The following is a 24,927-nucleotide window of genomic DNA, read 5'->3' as shown; positions in this document are numbered from 1 at the left end:
CCCCTGCAGAAATGTTTTATTAGAAAACCAATTTATTTTATTAGAAAACAAATTGAAAACCAACCAAAGTCGCTGATAACACGGCTAAGTGAGAACGAAACCGCTTCATCGGCCGCCTATAGCAATCCCGATAGAGCATGAAGGACCTTGAGAGCATGCGGCTTTGAACTTTCAGCGTGCATTGGCCACACGGACCCTGCGTGCGCAGAGTGCCAGGCGAAAGGAGCAGCGCCCGTTTTTGCGTCCGGCCTTTCTCCGCGTAGTCTGTTTCGCGCTGTTTTTATTATGGAACTCTTCGCGTCCACGGGTGCGCTCGCCGCGCTGCTCTTCTCGAATTTCAGCAGTAATTGCCCACTGACGGCGAAATAGCTGCTCTCGGGTGAGCGCGTAGACACGTCACCAAACTATGTTGTACGAAGTGGTGGAGCCCTGTGTTCTCTGGCAAGCCTAAGGCTGAAGCTGACTTTTGAACTCTCCTGGTCGTTCTGGGTGAAGAGGTGGGCGGGCTTATGCCGCTCAGATATACCATTGAAAGTATCGATGAATCAGTTAACGTCAAGTCATGACTTGACGTTAACTGATTTCTCGATACTTTTCTCGGTACTTTTCTCAATATATTTCTGGATACTAACTGATTTCTCGATGCTGCAGAATGACCAAATGCTTACACACATGCGGCGTCAGGATACAGAAATATGTTTACTGAAGTAACGAGCTGAAAAAAAAATTAAAGGTGAGAAAGAACGTGTGACACATGTGAGATCATGAAGGAAGTTGACACCCTGGATAATGGTTATATTCTGCGCATTTCTCTATCACCTGATTGATAGTGTGAATATGATCTATTGTGGAATATCCTTTACGAAAGCCTGCCTGATCATTTGGTTGATTAAAGTCTAACGTTGCCCTGACTCTATTAGCGATTACCTAAATAAATACTTTGTAGGCAACGGATAGTAAGCTGATCGGCCTGTAATTTTTCAAGTCCTTGGCGTCTCCCTTCTTATGAATTAAGATAATATTTGCATTCTTCCAAGCTTCTGGTACAGTCGAGGTCATAAGGCATTGCGTATACAGGGTGGCTAGTTTTTCTAGCGCGATGTCCCCTCCATCCTTCAACAGATCTGCTGTTACCTGATCCTCCCCAGCTGCGTTTCCCCTCTTCATTGCTTCTAAGGCTTTCTTTACTTTATCTTTCGTTACTGGCGGGATGACGCATTGCTGTGCACTGCTGTCTTTCTCATTAACGCTCTGATTACATTGGCTACTGTACAGGTCTGTGTAGAACTCTTCGGTTACGTTAACTATCTTATCCATATTGCTAATGACATTGCCCTGCTTGTCTCTTAATGCATACATCTGGTTTTTACCTATGCCTAGTTTCCTCTTCACTGTTTTTAGGCTACCTCCATTCTTCATAGCATGCTCGATTCTCTCCATATTAAACTTTCTTATGTCGGCTACCTTGCGCTTATTTATTAACTTTGATAGCTCCGTTAGTTGTACTCTATCGGTAGGGTTGGATGCCCTCATGTTTTGGCGCTTCTTAATCAGATCTTTCATTACCTGAGATAGCTTCCCGGTATCCTTTCGAGCTGTCCTACCACCTACTTCTACTGCGCACTCCGTAATTATTGATGTCAGATTATCGTGCATTGAATGAACATCAAGATCATCTTCCTCGGTTAAAGCCGAATATCTGTTTTGCAGCGCTATCCTAAACTCCTGTGCTTTCCCTCTTACGGCTAACTCGTTAATGGTTTTCTTCACTAGCTTCTTCCGTTCCCTCTTCAAGTCTAAGCTAATCCTAGACCTTACCATTCTGTGGTCGCTACAACGCACCTTTCCGAGGACGGCCACATCCTGAATAATGCCAGGTTCAGCGCATAGTATGAAGTCGATTTCATTTTTAGTTTCCCCATTGGGGCTCTTCCAGGTCCACTTCCTGTTTTCTCGTTTGCGGAAGAAGGTATTCATGATCCCTAAATTATTTCTATATGCGAATTCGACCAATAACTCTCCCCTGCTATTTCTAGAGCCTATCCCATAGTCACCTACCACGTGGTCGTCAGCCTGCTTCTTGCCCACCTTCGCATTGAAGTCGCCCATCAGCACAGTGTACTGTGATTTTACTTTATTCATTGCCGATTCTATGTCCTCATAGAAACTTTCAACGGTCTGGTCATCATGGCTGGTTGTAGGCGCGTAGGCCTGCACCACTTTCAGCTTGTACCTCTTATTCAGCCTAATTACTATAGCTGCTATCCTCTCGTTAATACTATAGAACTCCTCTACATTGCCAGCTATATCCTTATTAATGAAGAATCCCACACCTAGTTCTCGTCTATCCTCTAATCCGCGATAGCACAGTATGTGTCCGTCCTTTAGTACTGTATACGCCTCACCTGTCCTCCTACTTCAAGAATCGACAACAGTGTGTTTAATTAAACGGTCATCGATTTAATGTTAAAACTGCTTTATCGGGCGTGCCGAAAGACAGCATTCTGGGTTCCTTCCCTCTTAGCATATATGCGAATGTCATAACACAAATATGCAAGAAAACAGAACTAGTCATAGATACAGACGGCACCAGTTTACTGGGCAATCCCGTGCTTTCGCACTTTCTATAAACACCAGTCCTTGACCTATAACCTTCCTGTTGCGCCAACAAATACTATTCTATTCATGAATACAGTGTCAAGCAGCTGCATTCCAATTTTGCTAATATATGATTTCTATTACTATTTTTGTTCTGTTAGCGATATTTCATATTGAATAGCACATTGATGTTATTACGCTTTTTGTTTTGCTTTGTGTGAGATCTCTTTTTTGTGATATGCATCATGTATGCTAAATGCTGTGTGTATGCTATAGAAATAGTATAGATTACTTTCATTTGTGAACTTTCCGGGTGAATGTTTATTTATCTCTTTTTTTGTAAACACACGCTACTGCCATGTATTGGGTCTCCTGGGCCTAGACAAGCTCATAGCTTATAGCTCAGGAGACCTTTCCAATTTCTGGAAAAAATAAATATGATGTATGTATGTTTTCCACCCATGCTCTTCGAGCATGATCATAAAAGCAAGTAAAACACATAGGCAACTTGAAAAGTGGACAAAGCACAGCGCTTTAAAAATGAGCAGAAGCAACTGTGTGAAATAATTTTAAAATAGAAGCAATGAATTTTACACATCACGTGTATGTTTTAATAAGAAAATGACACGGGATAATCCCACAAATTACCTCGCTTCTATGCTGTCACTTGTCACTGCATCGACTTACGCTCACAAGCACATCCTCCCTATAAAAGTGAAAATTCTGCTTCACAATTCAGTATTCTCTTCACATTTAAAATATTGTCACTTGATATGGGTATGGGAGGGAAGGTGGTACCGGCAGTATCTGTTGCTGCAGCCATCGCTTGCACGGACGTGGTGGATGCGACGCGCCCATTTTGCATTTTTCCCCCATCTATTTCAATCCATTCTCTATCTATTCCCCCATCCCCCATCTATTTCTCTTCTCTCTGCACGCGGCTGGGGCGGCGGTGCACAAGGAGATATCGTTTATTCGTGGTTGCAAGTACCGACGGACACAAATATACGGTCAAAGAGAGGTTAAAACGCTGGCGTTAAATGCGTTCTTGCATTAAAACCACTGCACAAACACTCGACAGTCTCGACTACCATGTATAGGCCGGGAATGTTCGCCTTAACATCTAGAGCTATAAAACCGAAACTGGAGTGCTTAACTTCTTGACCGATAATAACATTATATCGTACACCCAGGGGGTCGCGGAGTGATAGCCTTCGATCATGGGCCATTTTTGTTCGTGTGATCATGTGAACTTAGCTGATTCCTGGCTAATTGGATCTATACCTTTGCCCCTCGCAACAAAATAAATTCTTGGAGAATTCTATTTAGTCGCAGTGTCTTTCGCGCTGTGCATTATTCTCTGTGTGAAATTTCTCATGTAATAGATTAGTAGCCATAAGTCAACTTCGAGGGTGATGTAGAGCTGAAGGCTGGTTCACATGCAAGCGACTGAGCATCGCGTCGCAGCGAAGATTTACAACTTGGATTCTCGCCGCTCATCGCGCCGACGACTCGAAACAGGTTTTTCTGCCGTGGCGGCAGGATTCGCTAGCTCTTTCGCTTGCATGTGAAACAGACTTAAGAAGCACATAAAATTTGCCACGCAGTGTGGTTGATTTAAAATGAAAAATTATGCACGGCCAGCCTTTCTGAATATCACCAACTAGCGCCATCTGTCGATCGGCAATAGCGGACTCCATGTGACTCAGTGGAAGTTGTTTTTATTTTAATTACGCGAATATGTTACGCGAATATGTTGATTCTGATGGCTCGCTCTTCCTACGCACTGCAGAATCTGACATAAAATGCTTCCTGCGCTCGCAGCAAATAGTTTTGGTTTGGTTTGTGGGTCTGGTTTGTGGGGGTTTAGCGTCACAAAGCGACTCAGGCTATGAGGGGCACCGTAGTGAAGATCTCCGGAAATTTCGACCACCTGGGGTTATTTAGCGTGTACTGACATCGCACAGGACACGGGCCTCAAGAATTTCGCTTCCATCAAAATGCGACCACTGCGGCCGGGATCGAACCCGCGCCTTTCGGGTCAGCAGCCGAGCGCCATAACCACTGAGCTACTGCGGCGGTGCACCACATAGTTTTTAAGGCTTTCAAGGCCAAGTAAACCAATGGGTGTGTGCCAAACATCCGAAATTACCGTGGTCGATCGGTCGGTCGGTCGTAGTTGTCACTATGCTTGGCCTTTTTTCTTTATTTTTATTTAACTGTGTTATAAATTGGCCTTAAAATTCGCCATTTTCTTTAAATACGCTCTCAGTCCTCCACTTCTAACCTTATGTTACTTTTCTGCCTTTGAGCCAAGCGATCCTCCAATCGCTTTTGCTAACTTCCACCGCATATTTATTTACATAGCCATTGTTTTCTACTCTAGGGCCTCAGGGAACGTGACTCTGCGTGCATCTACATCCGAAAGAATACTATCACAATCCAATATGAGGTGTTCAACTGTTTCCACACATTTACCACCACACAGCTCATGGGTCAATTTTGATAAATTTCTTTTTGTAGCCTCGACACCCTGATCTAGCTTCAAAGAGTAGGGCACTACCTCCTGAGTTATCATAAAACGCTTCCTTCCTGACCTGCCTTTTCCGGTATCGATGTAGTTGTGCATCTTGTTCATTGAATTAATCCATTTTTTTTACCTTCTGCGTTCTTGTGTTCTGCACACTTACTGGTCGTAATCACTTCCCGCCAATGTGAATCGACGCTTTCTTGTAAGCAGTTCCATACCTTAGCTGCCCACCTGTTACAGTCCAATTTCCTCAGGCGCTCTTCATGCAGTTTTTTACTATGAGCTTTCCGTGCTTTGGACCATGCCCACCCAGCCCATACCGTGCAATGATTCGGGCAATCATGCATGCCTATCAAAAGAGCATGTGCCGAAATCTATTTTTTTTTGTATGTGTGCGCAGAAGCCCTATATTTACATGGTCGTTATGGAACCCTTAAAACACTCATTTCTTCGCGCTAAATGTGTCCGCGATAGCTTCTCCCTTAGATTTTAACAGTAATTCACGAAGCATTAGCAGCTGACTGCCTATGCTTTTACGCGTAATATTTCCGAAGCTTATAAATTCTGTACCGTTCAGTGTGCCCTTGAAATTACCGATGTCTACTATATCCGGTGAACGCCGTGTCGAGGAGTCTAGACAAAAAAAAGGACGCAGAGAGAGATTGATACAGTACATCCTAAACGCAAGTGTACTCTCCTCTCTTCAAACATCAACGTTATGCGCGCAGCGTCCATACTGGGACAATTTAAAGTCTTTATCTCCTATCTTATTTTATTGTGACCGTTCACTGCCTTCGTCACGTGCCCAAGGGAGCATTTCGTGTTAGAGAGTAAGGGAGCAATAGATATAGGGACAAAAATTATTTATATTTACCGGCTCTCAACACAACGGCCCATGGTATTCTTTACAGCATGGGGCGCACTGCCCTGTCGAAAAGGTTCTTTTCTTTTTGTCAAAGGCCTTTTTCAGAATCTTATTTCATTTCATTTATTCCTGTGCCACACGGCCACAAGAAATGGCTGTAAATGCTTAAGGCCTTGAGTTTGTTGTTGCCATTATTTTCGGGGTTGGGGCCACGCGTCCACATTTAATGCCATTACACGAAATTAGCGATGGCGATAACACTTGCAAGGCAGTCAGAAATTTCACCTAAACATAAACAATGCTAATGAGCACACTATCTCATGAATGTTGTTGAAATGTAATATAAAAATCGTTTTGCAGAAAATACCGCCGTTCCTGATTTGCAAGTCCAGAAAGCAGCCGTTAACTCGCGTGTCAGCACACAAGCCGAGAGTGTCTGTCTGAAGTGCTGGTAAAAATGGCGCCCTTCGCATCAAAAATGCAGCAGATTCCTCATCTGATTCAATTGCTACAAATTAATCATTTGCTAGAGGGGATGAGGTTGTCACTAACAATGTTGCACGCTTTTCTGCGTGCGTAATGGAGACGAGAGTACGCATTGCTCGGGGGCGAATTAGTTGTGACGAACTCAGTAGGTCGCGAATGGCAGTAAGGATAATGCCATTAAATTTATGCGTGTGGCACCGCGCGAATGCTATTAAAACTGAAATCAGTAAGCACTCAACGGCGTTAAAATTTGGTCGTGTGGCACGAGTATCAGTTTGACATCAAAACTTCTTAGGATAAATTTGCCGTTCAAACTGTATCAAATTAAGGGCTGGTGATTATTGAAACAATCTTGAGCACATTTTATTTAATCTTGGGATAAGGCCGTGAGCATTAATGTTTATTTTCTCACCTTCTTGTTCAGTGCTTCAAAGCGAAACATTTGTTTCCCTACCTATTTGATACTGCTGTGTCATGCTATCATGCACACATGACCATTGCACATTAATGGGGATCAATGGTTCTCTTTGTTGGCGCCATTCACGTGGCACGACGATTACACTTTCTTCACGACAAACAGGAAAATAGTATATTTTACAAGACAATGGACGCAATATAAGGCGTCAATGAATCAAGTTTATGTAACAAAATAATATGCGTTGCTTACACAAATTTATGTTCACAAAGTGCTTCAGTCCGCTTAAAACTGATTATCACAAGGTGCTAAAATAACGCGAGGTTGTGTGCTCTTTTTAAGAGCAGCATGAAGATAAATTGAAAAGGAGAAGAGCTCCGCCTTAAGGGATTGACGCGATTGCGTATTGGGTTAGGCTTTCCATTCTGAGCAGTTTGACACCTTTGAGTACATTTTTCATTTTTGTCAATTGTTTGAATTCTTTACTTGATCAATCACGCACTCTAAAATATTTTAATTAGCATCACGAAGCATTGGTGTTTCATTCTGAGCATTTTGACACCTTTGAACCCCTTTTTTTCAATTTTTTCATTTCTTTAATTAATCTGTTAAATACAATGATTTTCATTAAATAAATCATGAATCACTAAAACCACAAATTACCATGATAAGATTTTTTATGCAGCCCCCGATTATTTCCGAGACACGGTGCTCACTACTATTACGCCTACGGCTTTACGACCTAACGAGCTGTATACGCTGTCGCTTAATACTACACAAGACACTTAAGCTCCGCCTGAAGGTAGGACGCAAGAACGTGAAGGGTTAATATCTATATATGATTATTCTCTATTTTTTTATTAGATGCCTGCATGCATCCCCTTTCAAAACATTACAATAGGGGGGGGGGGGGGGGGAATGGTTACAGAGAGGTTAACAAACCGTGGAACAGAAATTTCGCACACTCAAAGCGTCGTAAAAAGAATCAACAGATAGGATTTAAACAACATTCAGCATAAGGTCACACCCAAGTCGACAAAATCCTCCAGCGGTCATACTTCCTTAGACGTTTTAGTCCCTTTTGAGCATTTGGAATGTTCAGATTGACCATTATTATTTGAATAGCAAACACGGGGGAACGAAAGAAAGGTGGAGGTATACAGGCTCTTTCTCACAAGACACAAGTTGTGGGTGAACACACTTGTCGGCCTTCATCTTACTGTCATAAACGTCTATTTGCTCTTCATGCTATTGACGAACACCAATTCTACTATTACAAAATCATCTTCCAGTTTCAGATTTACCACTGGTAAAAGACAGGGGCACCCCATACGTAGCTTGTGGGAAGCTCACTACCCTCGCCTCAGGCTCTGTTTTTGTCTTTTTGCTTTCTCTGTGTGACAGTGTAGATAGAGAAGGAGCGCACATGAAGTCAATGACAGCAGAAAAATCATCTGCATGGCTGGGCCTTCAAAGTTTTCTTTAAAGCGACCGCCATTGGCGTACCAGCGGGGAAGTTAGAGATTATTTGAAGATGACTTATTTACCTGCAGGTGCATCTTTCGGGGGTTTATTTAACAATTTCGACGGCTCCTTTTTGCCCAGGCAGTTCAACCGTGACCCATCCCTTAAAGGCCAAGGCCGCCGAGCAGAAGCCCTCTTTCGCCTGTCCGGTCTGTGCCCGGGAGTTCCCCAAGTCTTCGAGCGTCAAGAAGCACATGCTGTCCCACACCAGGGAAAAGTCGCACCAGTGCCCCGAGTGCGGCGAGCGCTTTGGCGCGGCAAACACCCTGAGACACCACCGGAGGATGCACTCGAGCGACGTGTCGTACAAGTGCGCCACGTGCGGCGAGGGCTTCGGCAACTGGTCGAACCTCAAGAACCACCTGTGGGTCCACAGGGACACGAAGCCCTTCGCGTGCGCTGTGTGCGGACGCGAGTTCTCCACGCTGCTCTACGCGAAGAGACACGAGTTTCGCGAGCACGGAAAGTTCTAGGCGCTGGTGTCAGTGCCGTGATGCAAAGGTCCACTGAGTGGGCGCGCTCTCCACGAAAAGCAGGCAGTCACGGGCGTTGGTCTTAAATATTTCGGCGGAGCATAGCTATGTGAAAGATAAAAATTGACATAATGAACAAACCAATTATTCAGGCAATCGAGCGAACGATCAGTCTCGGTTTTACATACCGTTTAACTTCCGGTTAGATTTTAGCAGAAGAAACGACATAACAATTATTCAACGAAACGAAATTTACGCTGTTAGTAATCAATGAACCAGTAAATAAATAAATTATTGGTCGGTGTGTCCTTGTAACAGAACTCTGGTTCCTCTCACGGATATGTTGCAAGGCACTTGGCACACACTAGAGAAACTAAGCAAGGAACACATTAGAAAAGTAAGAAAGAAATTTCGTTGCGAAAGAAGAAAAACTTGATATCTCGGCGATATTTCTACCGCTGCCAACTTTTCATATGGTAAATCAAAAGATACGGTTGACTCGAAGACCTGATTTCCGATGAGTGTGGAAAATATGCTCCTTTAAAAATGTGCAAAATGTTGTATGCTGCGTTGTTGAGAGAATTACCTATTTATTTGGGACACAAGACTAACCATTAATGTTGCGTTTCACTTTACTTTTGCAGTGACCGAGTACAATGCACAAAGTATTACAGTAGGCATACAAATTGCCGAAATTAAAAGACAGTTAAGATTAGCCCGTGTCCTTCCAATCGTCCTTTGCTGCAGAATGGATGTGTTCACAAAAATGTCTTGTCTCTCTAAAATTTCATAATCGTTGGCAGAGGGCGTTTTAAGGACTGAATTGCGTCCTGCCTTGTTACAAACGTGGATGGTGACAACGATGCCTTAAGATGTAATTTTTTCTGGAAAGTAAGGATGAAAACTTTAACTTACAGAACAAAAAAAATTGGAAGCAGGCATGGTATCAGATAATGTGTTCTGTAAGTTAAAACACTCAACACCCCGTTCTAACCTGACAATGATTTTGTGGGAAGATAGCGGACAGCTGCTTTCTCCTTGGTGCACAATTCGGGTCTAATATCGGCAGCAGTTTATAAAGTCTGCATAGTTTCAACATGGGAGTTAAGAATCAGTAAAGGGAAAACACCGCATGAGGTCACCTATTATATCCGTAAAGACCGAAAGGTACGGAGTAACATGTAAGGTGTTCAGCTTCAAAAGAATAAAGAGGTTAGTTGATAAAGATCAAGCGCTCAGCCGGACGTGACTAAGCAGGCCTTTTCTCAGTTCGACGTATTAATGAATGCAAGATGTGCCTTCTCTGGCGACTGAGTTGAGCAGCTGGTCCAGCGGCTCTCTACTGGGAGTTGCGGTCTTCGAGGTTTGAGCCTCCTCCCAATGATACTGTGATGTTTTTTTATATACATTGGGGACTGCCGTGCTGCGTTGGCTGCCTCGCGAAGTGTGATTTAGTGTGGCCAACTACCCGCACACCGCACAGGCAGCCGTAAATGTCGATGGGCGAATTTTGCTCATAAGATGTGTGAATTAGGCTAAGTGTGTCTGAACCCACCTCCGGGCGGTTGCCTGTTCTTTAGCGAACTGGACGTGAGGTGCGGGTAGGTCCGAAACCAAGAACTTCCCCGAAAAAATGAGGCAGCGCAAAGCGGATGGTAAACAAAGGAACAGATATGGGTGGCGGAACACTGCGAAGCATGTGACCACGAGATGGACTTCGAGAAGACCGCTGTGCTGGACAGCATGCCGGACCTGCGAAGAAGGCTCTCACTTGAGTCATGGTACACTCAGCAGACGCGAGGAAATGCTAACCGCTCCACTGGAACCCTTCCCCCTCTTACATGCGCGGCCTTGCGGCCAGTGACCCGACAGCTCACTAAACAATTCAATTCAATTCAATTTATTTCGCATTTTTTACGAGTACAAAAAATGTGAGGGCAAGCAACAAAAAGCTGCTGATTAGCAGCATGACAAAGGTTGCTGCCCCTATATTTGGCAGGTTGAAGGACGCTAACATACAGCTTCTCATTAAACAATTAAAGGTGTCTGGATTAAAAGCAGAGATCACTTATACATATGTTATAGACATTCTCATTGGACACAATCAAGCTCACATATAACAAGCAATAAGACTACAAATAACACTATTGGACATACATTGGTACATGTTTTACACACTGCAATGCTACTCAAGCACTTGGCATGACATGTTACCATAATACACATAGTAAAAACTCATCTTGTTTATTTTGCTCTAGCCTCACAGCAAAAAAAATAAACAGAATTACATAAGACTTGATACAATGAAATGTAAGGGAAACCAAATAAAACCACCACTAGACGAAGGACACAAATTATCTATACACTCGCAACAAATTGTCAATGAGGACCGCTCTAAGATAAAAAGGAGTGGTCTTAGTCCTTTGAGGGGGTAAATCCACCGACGCAGTGGCGACCCCCTTTTGGTGTAACGTTACACCTTCGTCGGGGGACTAAGTGCGCACAGTGTAATGTTTAGGCTGTTATCGGGGTATTGTTATTCCGTCTGGCCAAGTGTAAGTATAACCCTTTGAAGACTAACGTTACCCCTCCTCAGAAAGACTAACGCTTAGGCCATGAGAGTGTAAACATATTCTTCACTTTCTGGTGCATGTTTGCGCCCACTCGGAATAAGCTTATGCTCAATCCCAGTGCCAAACTTATACCCGCAAGGGCTACAGTTAATCCTGTCTAATAACCTTAATACAACCCTCCTAAAAAGCAACTTTGACTACTGATCCGGAGTTCCCGGGTTCGAACCCGACCGCGGCGGCTGCGTTTTTATGGAGAAAAACGCTGAGGCGCCCGTGTGCTGTGCGATGTCAGTGCAAGTTAAAGATCCCCAGGTGGTCGAAATTATTCCGGAGCCCTCCACTACGGCACCTCTTCTTCCTTTCTTCTTTCACTCCCTCCTTTATTCCTTCCCTTACGGCGCGGTTCAGGTGTCCAACGATATATGAGACAGATACTGCGCCATTTCCTTTCCTCCAAAAAACCAATTATTATTATTATTATTATTATTATTATTATCAATGGGCGTGACATTGCTCTGCAAGAGCATATGGGTTCCTCTTTTAGGTGCACCTTTACGCCATGTTAGGAAGGGTTACGTAAGCGTAAGCTTACCGTCGCAGGGGCTATGGTTACCTAATGAGTTTTTCACAACGCTTCAATGGTGCAAATTTGCACCACGTCAGTGGGCATAACATTGCTCTGAAAGTGTGTATGTTTTGCTCTTTTAGGTGCATCCTTACGTCTCTTTTGGACGGGTAACGTTACCGTCCAGAGGAATGTATCCCATATTAGTGTATTGTTACTACTTCTCGAATGTAAGGCACAGGCACGTTCGCTGTGATACTAGGCATCCATTGTTAATAAAGTAAGTAAGATCGTTTTTGGGCCTGTAAAGAAAACCACTTCACTTTGTAGGTGTCGGTAATGGTGCATCTACTTCAATGTATTACACACATGGAAACCAAAAGCAGCATTACAATACACCTACAGAACAAAGCTGCTTGCTGAAAAGGCTTGATAAGCACCTCACTGCCATCAAGTTCACAGATGTTTTTCTCTTCCCCATTCCTGGTTATGTTCGTGTTAGTGCGATAAATTTGTGGCGTGCCGTGCTGCACTTCAGAGTGCAGTTTCGGACTCCAGTGAGTGTACACCAGTATGCACGACAGGCTTTATTTCTTATTGAATTTAAAATGGCAGCATACCTCAGCAGTCTCCTGTCAACGTCATGATGGCATCCATTCTCCAAGCGAACCTGTGTGACAAAAAGAAATCCTTGAAACATGACGGGCAGTACACACATTTAACGCATAAATTGTAATTATGAGATCAAAATTTAATCTGCGACAATTTGGTCTGAAGCGCGAAGGCGTATGTGTGGTGTTTTCCAAGCGAGCATGCTGTACAGGCCAAGAAATAAGTAAAAGAATGAACAACACGAGCTCTGGATACCAAATCGAGATACTTGTTGAAGAACATGCATGCCCCAGCAGCTAGACCAAACTAGAAGGTTCCTACATTTGGTGTGCAGTACAGATATCTCACATGCAGTGGAAGTATAGAGCGCAGTCCCACTTCCGTAAATGGCCTAGTTTTTTTTAATTACAGCGTTCTTTCGGCGTTGATTGAAAGGGGCCCGATTTATGCAGCTGAAATCTGCAAGGCATAAGAAACCGTACGTACCGCAGTATATTTGACGCTTGTAAAATGATAAGCAGGGCGTCTTTATTCACCCTATTGCTATCGTGCATGCAGTGGTTCTACCATTTAGTTAGAGCCAGTGTATGACCATGGAACATTTTTTTACAAACACAAATGACCTGTAGTGAGCTCTTGTTCAGTTGTTGTCCAGTTATGCTTTTGGCGCTAGCAAAATTGTGGCTGAATTTTTGCCGCCTGCGCGCAACAAAAGCGAATGTGCACTGAGATAGTGCGTTTCTTTCTGTAACAACTTCCAATATTAAATAAGTCAGCTTCTTCGAAAGGATGTCTTTCGACCAAAAGTACTCGTTTACAGACAGCGGACTCGCATTTTCAGAAAAAGGTTGGATTCCCCTTCTATTTCGGGACCGACTAACCCATCTCCCCTTTCGCGGCAAGAACAGGAAGTGATGACGAAGACTTTGGTAAATGTCTCGAACCCAGAGGACACACTCGCATTCTTCGAGCCAATGAAAACTCCGGATGGCCACCCACTGCCTGCAGCAGAGTGTAGGCAGAAAAAGGAGGGATACCGTCCTTCGTCACAGAGCAGTAGGGAGGGGGTTGTTCCTTGTTCTGGCTAGAAGTGCGTGGGGGAGGGGGGAGGGGAAGGAAGTTAGAGCGACGGTGTTGTTCAGTAGAAAAGTTTTAGAAAGTTTAGCGTGAGGTAGCTCACTACTTCCGGCGCACAGGAACAAAGGCCCAATCCCTTCTATTTCCAGCCTAGCCTCTACTGCAGTGCTACCGAAGGTTGACTGCATGAGTACAATTGTACTCTTGATGGCTCTCTCCAGGCCACTTTGAAGTAAACTGGCGACATTCCTGAGTTTACTCAGAAGAGGGAACTTCACTCTTTTCGTTTCCACAAAAAATGCGAGTGTCGTCCGGGAACGAGACCTTTTGGTTGGAAAACAAGCCTTGCGGAGAAGCTGACTTCACATTTCTGCAACTGGTCTATTTTGCAAGTTGTCAACTCTCGTGATGATTAAGTGACTTGAAATAGCGATAGAAAAAAGTTTGCGGGTGAAGGTTAAGCAGGGCCATAGCAGCATGGAGCTAATGCTCGAGTTCGGGGGAAAAAAACAGGCCCTTTTTCTGCATTAAAAAGAAGAGGAAATCCTGACCGCGCCACTCAGCTGCGTCGGGAAAAAAGATGCCATATGGCTTTGGGCCTCATCATAAAAAAGGTTTGTATTCCAGTTTAATCAATGTTTAAACTTCAACCACTTAGAGCAATCATCAAGGTTATGAAAGAAAGAAGGACGCACCCTCTGAAGCTCAAAGACCACATTAGCTGCACTCATGCTTGGGGTTGCATGCATTTTGCAATGTACACCCGCCGCCAAGAGTTCAAGAAAGGCGACTGTGTCGAAAACAGCTAATTGCTTCGTATCTAAAACTTATTACTGGAGATACGAGGGTGCATTGCACAATTTGGATCATGACAATTAATATCTATTCTAAGATCCATGAACTGGCGAGGGCGAAATTAAGTTGTTTTACTAAAAGTGAACATGAGCCTAAGTACTTGCCCACCACCACCCGCCCTCTGGAAAATACAAGCAGATAAACATTCGACGGTACTTACCAGGACTGATATGGCCTCATCGTAATTAGTTAACTAAATAAAAATTAAGAAATAAAACATGCAGAGAAGTTACAAATGTAAATAAAAATAAATATCTGAATAACAATTTAAAAATAAAACATAAAAAAACCGCCGCGGTGGCTGAGTGGTTATGGCGCTCGGCTGCCAGCCCGAAAGACGCGGGTTCGATCCCGGCCGCGGCGGTCGAATTTCGATAGAGGCGAAATTCTAGAGGCCCGTGTACTGTGCGATGTCAGTGCACGTTAAAAAACCCCAGGTGGTCGAAATCTCTGGAGCCCTCCACTACGGCGTCTCTCATAGCCTGAGTCGCTTTGGGACGTTAAACCCCTCATAAACCAAACCATGGGGACGATGGAGGGGCTCCGGAGTTGAGCTCGAACGGTTGCTGGCAGAAGCTGCACGCCGTCGGGCTTCAGCGCTGAAGGCCCCCTTGGCGAACGATGTCGTCCTGAGCGTTCTTTCTTCCGTACTCCTTGTCGATTTTTATATCCTTCTTATTCCCCACATTCCCTAGGTTGAGGACGCCCACGCCGGAGTGGGAGGGGCCTAGGGCTTTCACTTGGACGCACAAACATACCACCGCACTTATGGTCTCGCCCCCGTCACGTGTTGAGTCCGAGGGAAAGAAGGTTGTCGTCGAGGTAGCTTCGGCTGTGGTAGACGGTCTCTGGCCCGCTGACGGTTCCCGCGGGTCGCCGACCTCCGTTCTCCATCAAATGACACTCGCCAATCAAGGCCGGAACGCGAGGTCACTAAAAGGCCGGGAAAGTGGTCCCTTGTCCTAGGATGTGCTTGGGAGTGTTGGTGATGATGCCCGCCGTCTTGTCACGGGACCAGGCCCGCCGAAACGAGGCCCTTTGTCCCAGGCACGGTCACGGCAATTGGGGAAGATAACGACCGTCTCCCCGCGGCGGCGGCGGCGGCGTTCGACACGTGCCGACACTATGGAAAGGGGGTCCGGTTGTGCTTAAACCCCTTCGTTTTGGTCGTTCACTCTCAACGAGCATGGCTCGGTAATTGGACGCAGCTGTCACCTGGGTCTTCTCTGTGCGGTCCATGGCGGCAGGCCCGAAAGCAATCCCACTCAAGTTGCTTGCAGCCATATACAGTAGAAACATGTGTGCTAGCTGCTTCCAAAACGAGACCGGCTGTCGCCGATCTCCTCTCTTCCAGCTGAATTGCTTTCTCTTGAGTGCTTTTGCCGCCACTGGGGGCTCCGTCTACGCCGCGCCGTCGAACGCGGGCCCTCGTAGTACACACAAGGAACGTCACACTCGCTCACCCTCCACAAGAATGTTCTCCGAATATTTGAGTCCATGTAGCTCCCCTTCTCTTTCTGAATCGCCTCGCACAGTGCGTCCGACAAAACACTTTTCGCTGCACTCAACACCACTGCACAACACCATATGTCTCAGCTGTCATAACTGGCGTCTCCAGGGTCAGCACTGATCTTCTTTTACAGATAAACATGAAACTCAGCACCCAAGTCTCTCCTTTCTAGTCCAAACTGGACGAAATAAATTTACCACAGTTACAAAGGAGCTCACACTTCTAGCACGATCACGGCACAGACAAAAATATAGATAACGAAAGGAAGTAGGGCAGGTTCTGCATGCGCTCCGCATGCTCTCCTGTGAAGGTGTTACTTAACGACAGAAAGGTTTAACTACCAACTCCGATATATTAACACATAAGCACCTAGCAATGTTATGAGCTGCGGCATTACACAATTCAAACCAGTTCACAACTCCGCTCTGTTTACGCCAATTGTCCGACTTAGCTTTCCGATTTCGCAGCGGATATCAGCCTTCATGAGTCATACCAAGTAAGTCTATGACCCTTTGTCTGCTTTGAGACTCGCGAGGGCTCGTGGCAGGAGCCTCTCCTGGCGTTATCTGCGCGGCAACCTCGCACGCTTCGTCTTCTTCTAGCAATGTATGAAGTAAATCCGGTGGCATTCTGGCCGTAACCTCTGGCGCCTGCCGAACAAAAGCAGGAGAGGGCGTTTCTTGCGAACTATCTGCGCGCTCCGCTTCACTTCTGTCCCCATCAAAATCCGCGGTTTCCCTTTCCTCATTTCGTGAATACTGAACCGGTGCCGACTTGAGGCGATTTGCGTGTATCCTTATCAAGCGCCGGTTCACGTCTCGGACTCACAAGTTTACCGGAGAAAGCTTCTCGACAACCTCGCACGGTCCTCTCCACTTCGTCTGGAACTTACGAGCTAGCCGAATCTGCCTTTGGCAGTTTTCAATGTACACGCTGTCCCCCACATCAAACGGCGCGTCTCTAGCACTGCGATCGTGCACCTCCTTCCTGCGCTTCGCCGCTTTCTTTAAGGCCTCCTTTGCGATGTCCCTCGCCACTTGCAAGCGCGATTCTAGCTCAACCTTATAGTCGTCCAGTGAAGCGTATGGGACACGACGGGGGCCCTCTGGCACTTCACTAGGCTGGTCCGGGTCTCGGCCGTAGAGAAGAAAGAATGGCGATTCGCCCGTGCTCTCGTGTGCTGCGGAATTGTAGGCAAACATTGCATACGGGAGCCACAAGTCCCAGTCCCGCTAGTCGCGCGAAACAAAATGCGACAGGAACCCGGCCACGGTTTGGTTCAGTCGCTCCACCGCGCCGTAGCAAGCCGGATGGTACGGTGTTGTCTGCTTCTTAGCGATCTTAAGCAGCTCGCAAACTCTCCTCATTAGCTGCGACACGAAGTTCGTTCCGCGATCTGTCAAGAGTTGCCTGGGGGTCCATGTCGGAGCACGATATGTTCGACAAATGCTCTTGCAACCGTGTCTGCCTTCTGATCTGGGAGTGCTACCGCTTCCGCGTATTTTGAAAGGTGATCGACAAATACTCAAATATACCTGTTTCCGGAAGTGGTCGTGGGCAATGGGCCCATTATGTCCATACCTGTCCGCTCGAAGGGAGCTGAAACCTCAGGGAACGGCTGAATTGGAGCTGGTCTTCGTCCCTTGGGTGTTTTTCTTTCGAGACAGGAATGACACTTCGCACAGTAGTCTCTAACATCCTGTCGCATGCCACTCCAAAAGTACAAACGCTCCACACGCCTGCGTGTCTTCGCTACGCCAAAATGACCGGCGCATGGCGCATCGTGAAACGCGCGAAGAACCCTTTCTGTCCACGACCGAGGTATGACGACTCTCTCCCAAGCGGTTTTCTCTAGTCTACCTTTTCTGGTTGGCCTCGTGCGTCGACACAGGGTGCCGTCTTTTCCAATGAAATAACCTAGCTGTTCGGGGTGAGACGGTGTGCCCTCTAAGCTTTCGATTATTCGCTTCAGGTCAGGATCTTTGCACTGCTCTGTGCGTAATTCGGCGGGGTCGACTACGGGGACAAACTCATCTATAGCTGCCACGGCAGCTGTGCGGCTGAGTGCATCAGCATTCAGATGTGTCTTTCCTGACTTGTGCTCCACTTCAAAGCAGTATTCCTGCTGGTGTAGTTTCCATCTGGCGAGTCGCGAGCTAGGGTCCCTGACACTCATCACCCATTTCAGAGGATGGCAGTCTGTGACTAGCTTGAATTTGCGGCCGTAAAGGTAGCATTTGAAGTGCTTTACTGCCCAGACAACGGCGAGGCACTCCCTTTCCGTAGCTCCGTACTTTTGCTCTGTGGGGCTCAGCTGTCGGCTAGCAAAAGCAACGGGATGTTCTTTGTCCTCGATAACCTGAGATAGCACGGCACCAACTGCGAACTTTGACGCATCTGTGGCCATAACGAAGGGCAAATTAAAATCCGGGTGGCGCAACAGCGGTGCACTCATAAGCTTCCTTTTCAGAGCCCTAAAAGCATCCTCCGCGTTTTCGTCGCAGCGAAAGGCGACATTTTTGGCTGTTAAGGCGGTGAGCGGCTTAGCGAGCTTGGCGAACTCCTCTATGTGCCTTCGGTAGTAACCGATCAGGCCGAGAAACTGCCGGACCTGGCGGACGCTAGTCGGGGATGGAAAATCCGAGACACACCTTAGTTTCTCAGGGTCCGGTCGCACGCCGTCAGCTGAAACAACGTGCCCGAGGTATTTCACCTCGTTTTTGAGGAATTGGCACTTAGAGGGCTTCAGCTTGAGACCCGCTCCTCTTAGTCGCACCAAAACCTGCTCAATATTGCGCAAATGGTTCTCAAAACTGTCACTGTATATGATTATGTCATCCATATACACGAAGCACAGCCTCCCCAGAAGACCTGCCAGGATAACATCAGCGGTTCTCTGCCAGACAGCAGGGCTGTTGGCCAGACCCATCGGCATTCTTTTCCATTCATAGTGCCCTGAGGGCGTGTTGAATGCCGTTTTCTCGGCATCTGCCGGATCCATTGCTATCTGCCAGAATCCCGCCGCCATGTCCACTACCGTGAAGTACCTGGCAGAGCCCAGCTGAGAAAGCGTCTCCTGTGTATTGGGGATGCGGTATGGATCGATGCGAGTTACGGCATTTAGTTTTCGGTAGTCCACTACCAATCGATACGAGCCATCTGGCTTTTCCATCAATAGTGCTGGTGCTCCCCAGGGTGACTTTGAGTGTTCGACAATGCCGCGGTCAATCAGGTCCTGCACCTGCCGCTCCATCTCCTCACGTTGGGAGTAAGAAATCCTGTACGCACGCTGGTAAACGGGCGATGAAGTGCCGGTTTCTATCCTCTGCTTTATAACGCCACAGCAGCCCAAATCCAGGTTGGACGCGGCGAATACCTCCGAGTAGTCGTTCAGCAAACCAGCCAGAGCCTCCCTCTCCCTGGAATTTTTGTGAGAAAGATCGAACGACGCCTTTGGAGCAGCCGAAGGACTAGCATGCTCTACAGTTGCGAGTACCGTATCGGTGGGCTCACGTTTCTCTATCGCAGAGGTGAAGAAAGCCAATGTTTTGTTCTTGGGAAGGCTCAGTGGCTGCTGGCTACAGTTAACCACCCGTAGGGGCACTCTGTGGGCGTCATTAACTGTCACGAGGCACGCGGCTGCCTTCAGGCCATTGCTGAGAGTCGACCGGCTCAAGCACTCCCACGGCGCCGCTCTCTACATCTGAAGGCACACACGCGTACAAAATGTTCTCCGACCAAGGAAGGACGACCGCCTCATCGACCAGCCTGACGGCAACCCGCGAATATACCTTCTCCAATGATCCCACTGTTTGACGGGTGTCAATATCGGTAATGCGAATCTCAGCCCCTCACCTGTTCAAAAACGGAACTTTTGAGCCGCCCGCATTAACCTCTTCCTCAGAGAATGAGACTACTACCTTCCCTTTTCTCAAAAAATCCTGCCCTAATATACCTGACACTCCGTTTGGCAGAGACACCTTGTCCGGGCATACGTAGCAGGGGTGCTCCAATGCAATTCCGCCGAGAGAGAAGTGTAATAGGTAGAGTCCACTTATGCCAAGAGGATCCCCCGTTATGCCTACAAATTTGGTTGCCATACCACCAGACGCTTCCAACACCTCGCGGTCCCCCTTCCTTCGAAGCGTGTTAAAACTGCTCTCCTTAAGCAATGTCACCTTTGACCCCGTATCTATCAACAATTCCACGCAACAACCATTTAACTTGCAACGCACAACAGGGCATGCCTCGTCGGCCACACAAACCACCACCACCTCATCATCCACTGCTCCCTCCCCACGCTCCTCAGGATGGGGAGGACTATCTAGTTTTTTATCTCGGTATCTGGAGCCCCGCTGTAGGCTTGCTTAGGGCTTGTCTCGCCTGCTTCTCTTTGTGGCTCCCCACGGCGCACGTTTTGGCAGAACCTGGCGATGTGTCCGCGACCCTGGCAAGCGAAGCATACGATTTCTTCAAAATCTCGCATACCGCGCCTGTAGCTTTGTGGCAGTCTCCGGTTTCCAGCGAATGGGCGCTGTTGAGCGCGCGCTTCAACCTGGCATTCCACCTGCTGAGATAGCAGCTGTTCTAAGCGATCTAACCGCTCTGTCAAGAGAGCAACCTCAGGGTTGAGCACCCCTCTCTCTATGACGCGTACTCTCGCTGCGGCTGTCGTTAACGCCTCATTTCGTTCCTCATCCAATGCGGCCGCCACGGCTTGGTCGAAATTGCTCGGCTTGCGCGAGAGCACGAACCGGCACACGGGGTCTTGAAGACCAGCCACGAACAAAGCGGTCATTTCCTCTTTAAGTAGATCCTCCGCGTATTTCTTCTTTAGCTGGTCTCCTTCCTCCTCCCTGCTTAACGTATCCCGTGCTAGGCGTGCTAGGAACGCGTGCTATCGCGTGCTGAAGCCGCGACGCAAACGTTCGCACGTCCTCCCCTACCATCTGCCCGGCGTCACGGAACCTCTGTACCCGCACGTGACGTGGTTCAGTGTCGAAATGCTCAAACGCGAGCTTCTTAAATTCCGCAAATGATTTTGTGGATTTTACTTTTTCGTCTCACCATGCAAAATCATGAGCAGCTCCTGCCATCTTACACCTCGCCATTCCCAGCATTTGAGCATCGGACCATCGCCCCATTTTCCCAATCCCTTCTAGCATGGAAAAGAAATCGCACATTGGAACCCCTGTCTTATCTCCCGTAAACGTCGGAATGACGCTTCCTAATGCCAGCATGCTTGCTCCGAGCGACGGCTGTGGAGTGGGAGCTCCCTCAGATACAGACATTTTCTTTTTCGCTCAAGCCCTCCGGTGCCTCAAGCCTCTCACATGGGGGTAAAAGTCCCACAATCAGTCCCGTGATTCCCTTTTGATTACAATTTTGAAGTCATGAATGTCGCAGCATTCAGAGGACATTTGCTTTTGAGACCCCACTTCTGACACTAGTGTGACGACCCCCCCCCCATAATGCGCAGGTCCACACGGGACGGAGAGGCAAAGAGACACCGTATGGCTCAGTTTAAACAAACAGATATATTCAATAATTATACATGATTATGATTATACATCAGAGGCTGGGGTGTCCGAGCTTACGTGCCGACGACTTCATGGGGACGATGGAGGGGCTCCTGAGTTGAGCTCGAACGGTTGCTGGCAGAAGCTGCACGCCGTCGGGCTTCGGCGCTGAAGGCCCCCTTGGCGAACGATGTCGTCCTGAGCGTTCTTTCTTCCGTACTGCTTGTCGATTTTTATATCCTTCTTATTCCCCACATTCCCTAGGTTGAGGACGCCCACGCCGGAGTGGGAGGGGCCTAGGGTTTTCACTTGGGCGCACAAACACACCACCGCACTTATGGTCTCGTCCCCGTCACGTGTTGAGTCCGAGGGAAGAAGGTTGTCGTCGAGGTAGCGTCGGCTGTGGTAGACGGTCTCTGGCCCGCTGACGGTTCCCGCGGGTCACCGACCTCCGTTCTCCCTCAAATGACACTCGCCACTCAAGGCCGGAACGCGAGGTCACTAAAAGGCCGGGAAAGTGGTCCCTTGTCCTAGGATGTGCTCGGGAGTGTTGGTTATGATGCCCGCCGTCTTGTCACGGGGCCAGGCGCGCCGAAACGAGGCCATTTGTCCCCGGCACGGTCACGGCAATTGGGGAAGATAACGCCCGTCTCCCTGCGGCGGCGGCGGCGGCGGCGTTCGACACGTGCCGACACTATGGAAAGGGGGTCCGGTTGTGCTTAAACTCCTTCGTTTTGGTCGTTCACTCTCAACGAGTATGGCTCGGCAATTGGACGCAGCTGTCACCTGGGTCTTCTCCGTGCGGTCCATGGCGGCAGGCCCGAAAGCAATCCCACTCAAGTTGCTTGCAGCCATATACAGTAGAAACACGTGTGCTGGCTGCTTCCAAAACGAGACCGGCTGTCGCCGATCTCCTCTTTTCCAGCTGAATTGCTTTCCCTTGAGTGCTTTTGCCGCTACTGGGGGCTCCGTCTACACCGCGCCGTCGAACGCGGACCCTCGTAGCACACACAAGAAACGTCACAACAGCCATAACCTATCACCCTGCATTATCAGTTTTTGCAAAGAAAATTGTACTCCGCTGCATACAAATTCACTGACGTGTCACTCACACACAAAGCCGCCTTTTTCTTTATGTGAAACGCTTCCAATAAAAGCCTCGCCTGTTTAATCTTGCTCCTGCCAAGAATCCTCGCCTTTTCCAGTCGAGGTTCGCACTTGCACATATTAACATGTATGACCAAGTTGGCATATTTATCTTTATTGTTTTCAACCTTTTTGCAATGTTCCCCGAGGCGTTTGTTGATGCACCTCCCCGTTTGCCCTATATAGGACTTTCCACAGGTCAGGGGTATCTCGTACACCACTCCTTCCATACAACGGGTGAAGACACGCTGATGTTTTATATTGCATCCACGGCGCTCAGTGCCACAAATCCGGGGTATAAGTTTGTTCAGCTTGTTTGGTGCTGAAAATACTAGCGGTACTTCGTGTCTGTTAGCCACCTTCTTCAGATTATGTGACACTTTGTGCACATAAGGCATAACTTCAGGTTTTACCGCAGGGCTCCTTTCTTCCGGATTCTTTGGCCCGGTACAGCGTTTTGTTTTTTGGAGGAGGGTTCCAGCGGCGGCAGTCAACACCACCGAGGGGAAGCCAGCAGCCAACAGGTGGCCAATCTGATTTTTTAAGCTAACCCCGACTGGAAAAGGCGAGGATTCTTGGCAGGAGCAAGATTAAACAGGCGAGGTTTTTATTGGAAGCGTTTCACATAAATAAAAAGGTGGCTTTGTGTGTGAGTGACACGTCAGTGATTTTGTACGCGGCGGTGTACAATTTTCTGTGCAAAAACTGATAATGCAGGGTGATAGGTTATGGCTGTGATAGGCACATGGTGTGAAAAAAAGTGGGCGTATCCTGAGACTATTTATCTGTGTGGTTTTCTTGAGTAATAAACAGTTGGAAGTTGGCGCCTGTCCGTTGTCTCCTTGTCTTTCCTTTGTGTGTGTGGTTTTACTTGCGCCAAGGTGGATTCTTTCCAAGTTTCAAAGATGCTTAACCAACTTGCCCAGCAACAGGACTTACTGAGCAGTGAACTGCAGCAGCTTGCTTGGTGATTTGTTCTTTTAATAAACTGCACATCTCCAACCGAAAATTTTAATTTTAACCCAACGTTTTTAGGCAGACTCGGCTCCTTCATCAGGGGTGACTGAGGGCTGTAGCTAGTGTCTTTTAAGTATTGAGGGGAGGAGGGGGTCAAAGGAATGACAGCTTGATGCGAAAGGCATGGTGGAGGGAGAGAGGGTGTTAAGGCTGTTAGTCACGTTATCGCACTGTGGGGAAGTGGTCAATGGCGACATTTTTTTGTTGAGTTCAAGAGCGAAGTCCCTGGGCATATACTGGTGGCAGGTTTCCTTTTGTGCGGTTATGTTGTTCAGGGTGGTTTGAATGTGCCAGGATTCCAGAAGGAGTCTTTTGTGGTAATTTGTTTCGGTTCCCACTATGCGGGTTTCTTCGAAGTTGATTCTATGGTCGGAGTCCTCAGAATATTCCAACCAAAAATTAATTTTTTTGTTTTGAGATGTGCAGTTTATTACAAGTCTTCAAACCCAACCAGACAGGCAAATCTGTCAAAATGTGTAGTTTTCAATTATTTGTTCTACGCTGTTAATTTCCGAGGGCAATTGTTTTTCGAAGCTGCGGTCAAAAACGTTCTTACGTTTACTCGCGAAGCGATCAGCGGCTGCACTGATCACTTTTAGAACACCTTGCGTCGATTTTGGGTGTAATGAGGGGTAAGCTGCGGCGCCATCTGACAAGACCGGGGGGGGGGGGGGGGGGGCTACAGAGCGGTCACGTGATACCGCTCGGGAGGAGAACTCCCTTAGAAGACGGCGTTGACCCGGTTGTGGTGCGGACATGATCGTGCGCGGTGCTTCTCGGCAACCGGTCTGTTGTCGCTCGGTCACAAAGAAAACTGCTTGCCGTCCGGAAACCTGTACATTTGGTTCCAGTTTTTGTTTTTTTTTTGAAAAAAGGAACTGATTACCTGTAATCAACTACAGAAAAAGTAATTGAATTGCATGGAACTTTGCCGTTCGAAAAAAAATTAATAAATTAATCACAAAATTGCAAGAAAGTGCAGCTGATTACAAGAAATCAATTACATGTAATGCGTTACGTACAACTCTGGTACGTATCGTCATATCTCCTATACTTTGAAGCCGCCGCGGTGGCTCAGTAGTTATGGCGCTCAGCTGTTGACCCGAAAGACGCGGGTTCGATCCCGGCTGCGGCGGTCGAATTTGTGTGGATGCGAAGTTCC

General features: G+C 47.2%; 1 protein-coding gene across 3 annotated transcripts in view; it reads left to right on the top strand.

Moving 5' to 3' along the window:
* LOC144097444 (histone-lysine N-methyltransferase PRDM7-like) overlaps window positions 1-9,295 on the top strand; it is a 57,378-nt gene extending 48,083 nt beyond the window's left edge. Inside the window, exon 7 of one of the 3 annotated variants that reach the window (XM_077630163.1) lies at window positions 8,500-9,295. In XM_077630163.1, the coding sequence (XP_077486289.1) occupies window positions 8,500-8,891 (392 nt within the window). In that variant the 3' untranslated portion in view covers window positions 8,892-9,295. The remainder of the gene's footprint in view (window positions 1-8,499) is intronic. The other 2 variants (XM_077630162.1, XM_077630161.1) reach the window with 2 other exon arrangements.
* Window positions 9,296-24,927: the final 15,632 nt, after the last annotated feature.

The sequence above is a fragment of the Amblyomma americanum genome, chromosome 7 (genome assembly GCF_052857255.1).
Source record: "Amblyomma americanum isolate KBUSLIRL-KWMA chromosome 7, ASM5285725v1, whole genome shotgun sequence".
In the NCBI taxonomy this organism is placed as follows: Eukaryota; Metazoa; Arthropoda; class Arachnida; order Ixodida; family Ixodidae; genus Amblyomma; species Amblyomma americanum.
The sequence above is the reverse complement of the archived record's forward strand: the minus strand, read 5'-3'. Positions and strand labels throughout refer to the sequence as shown.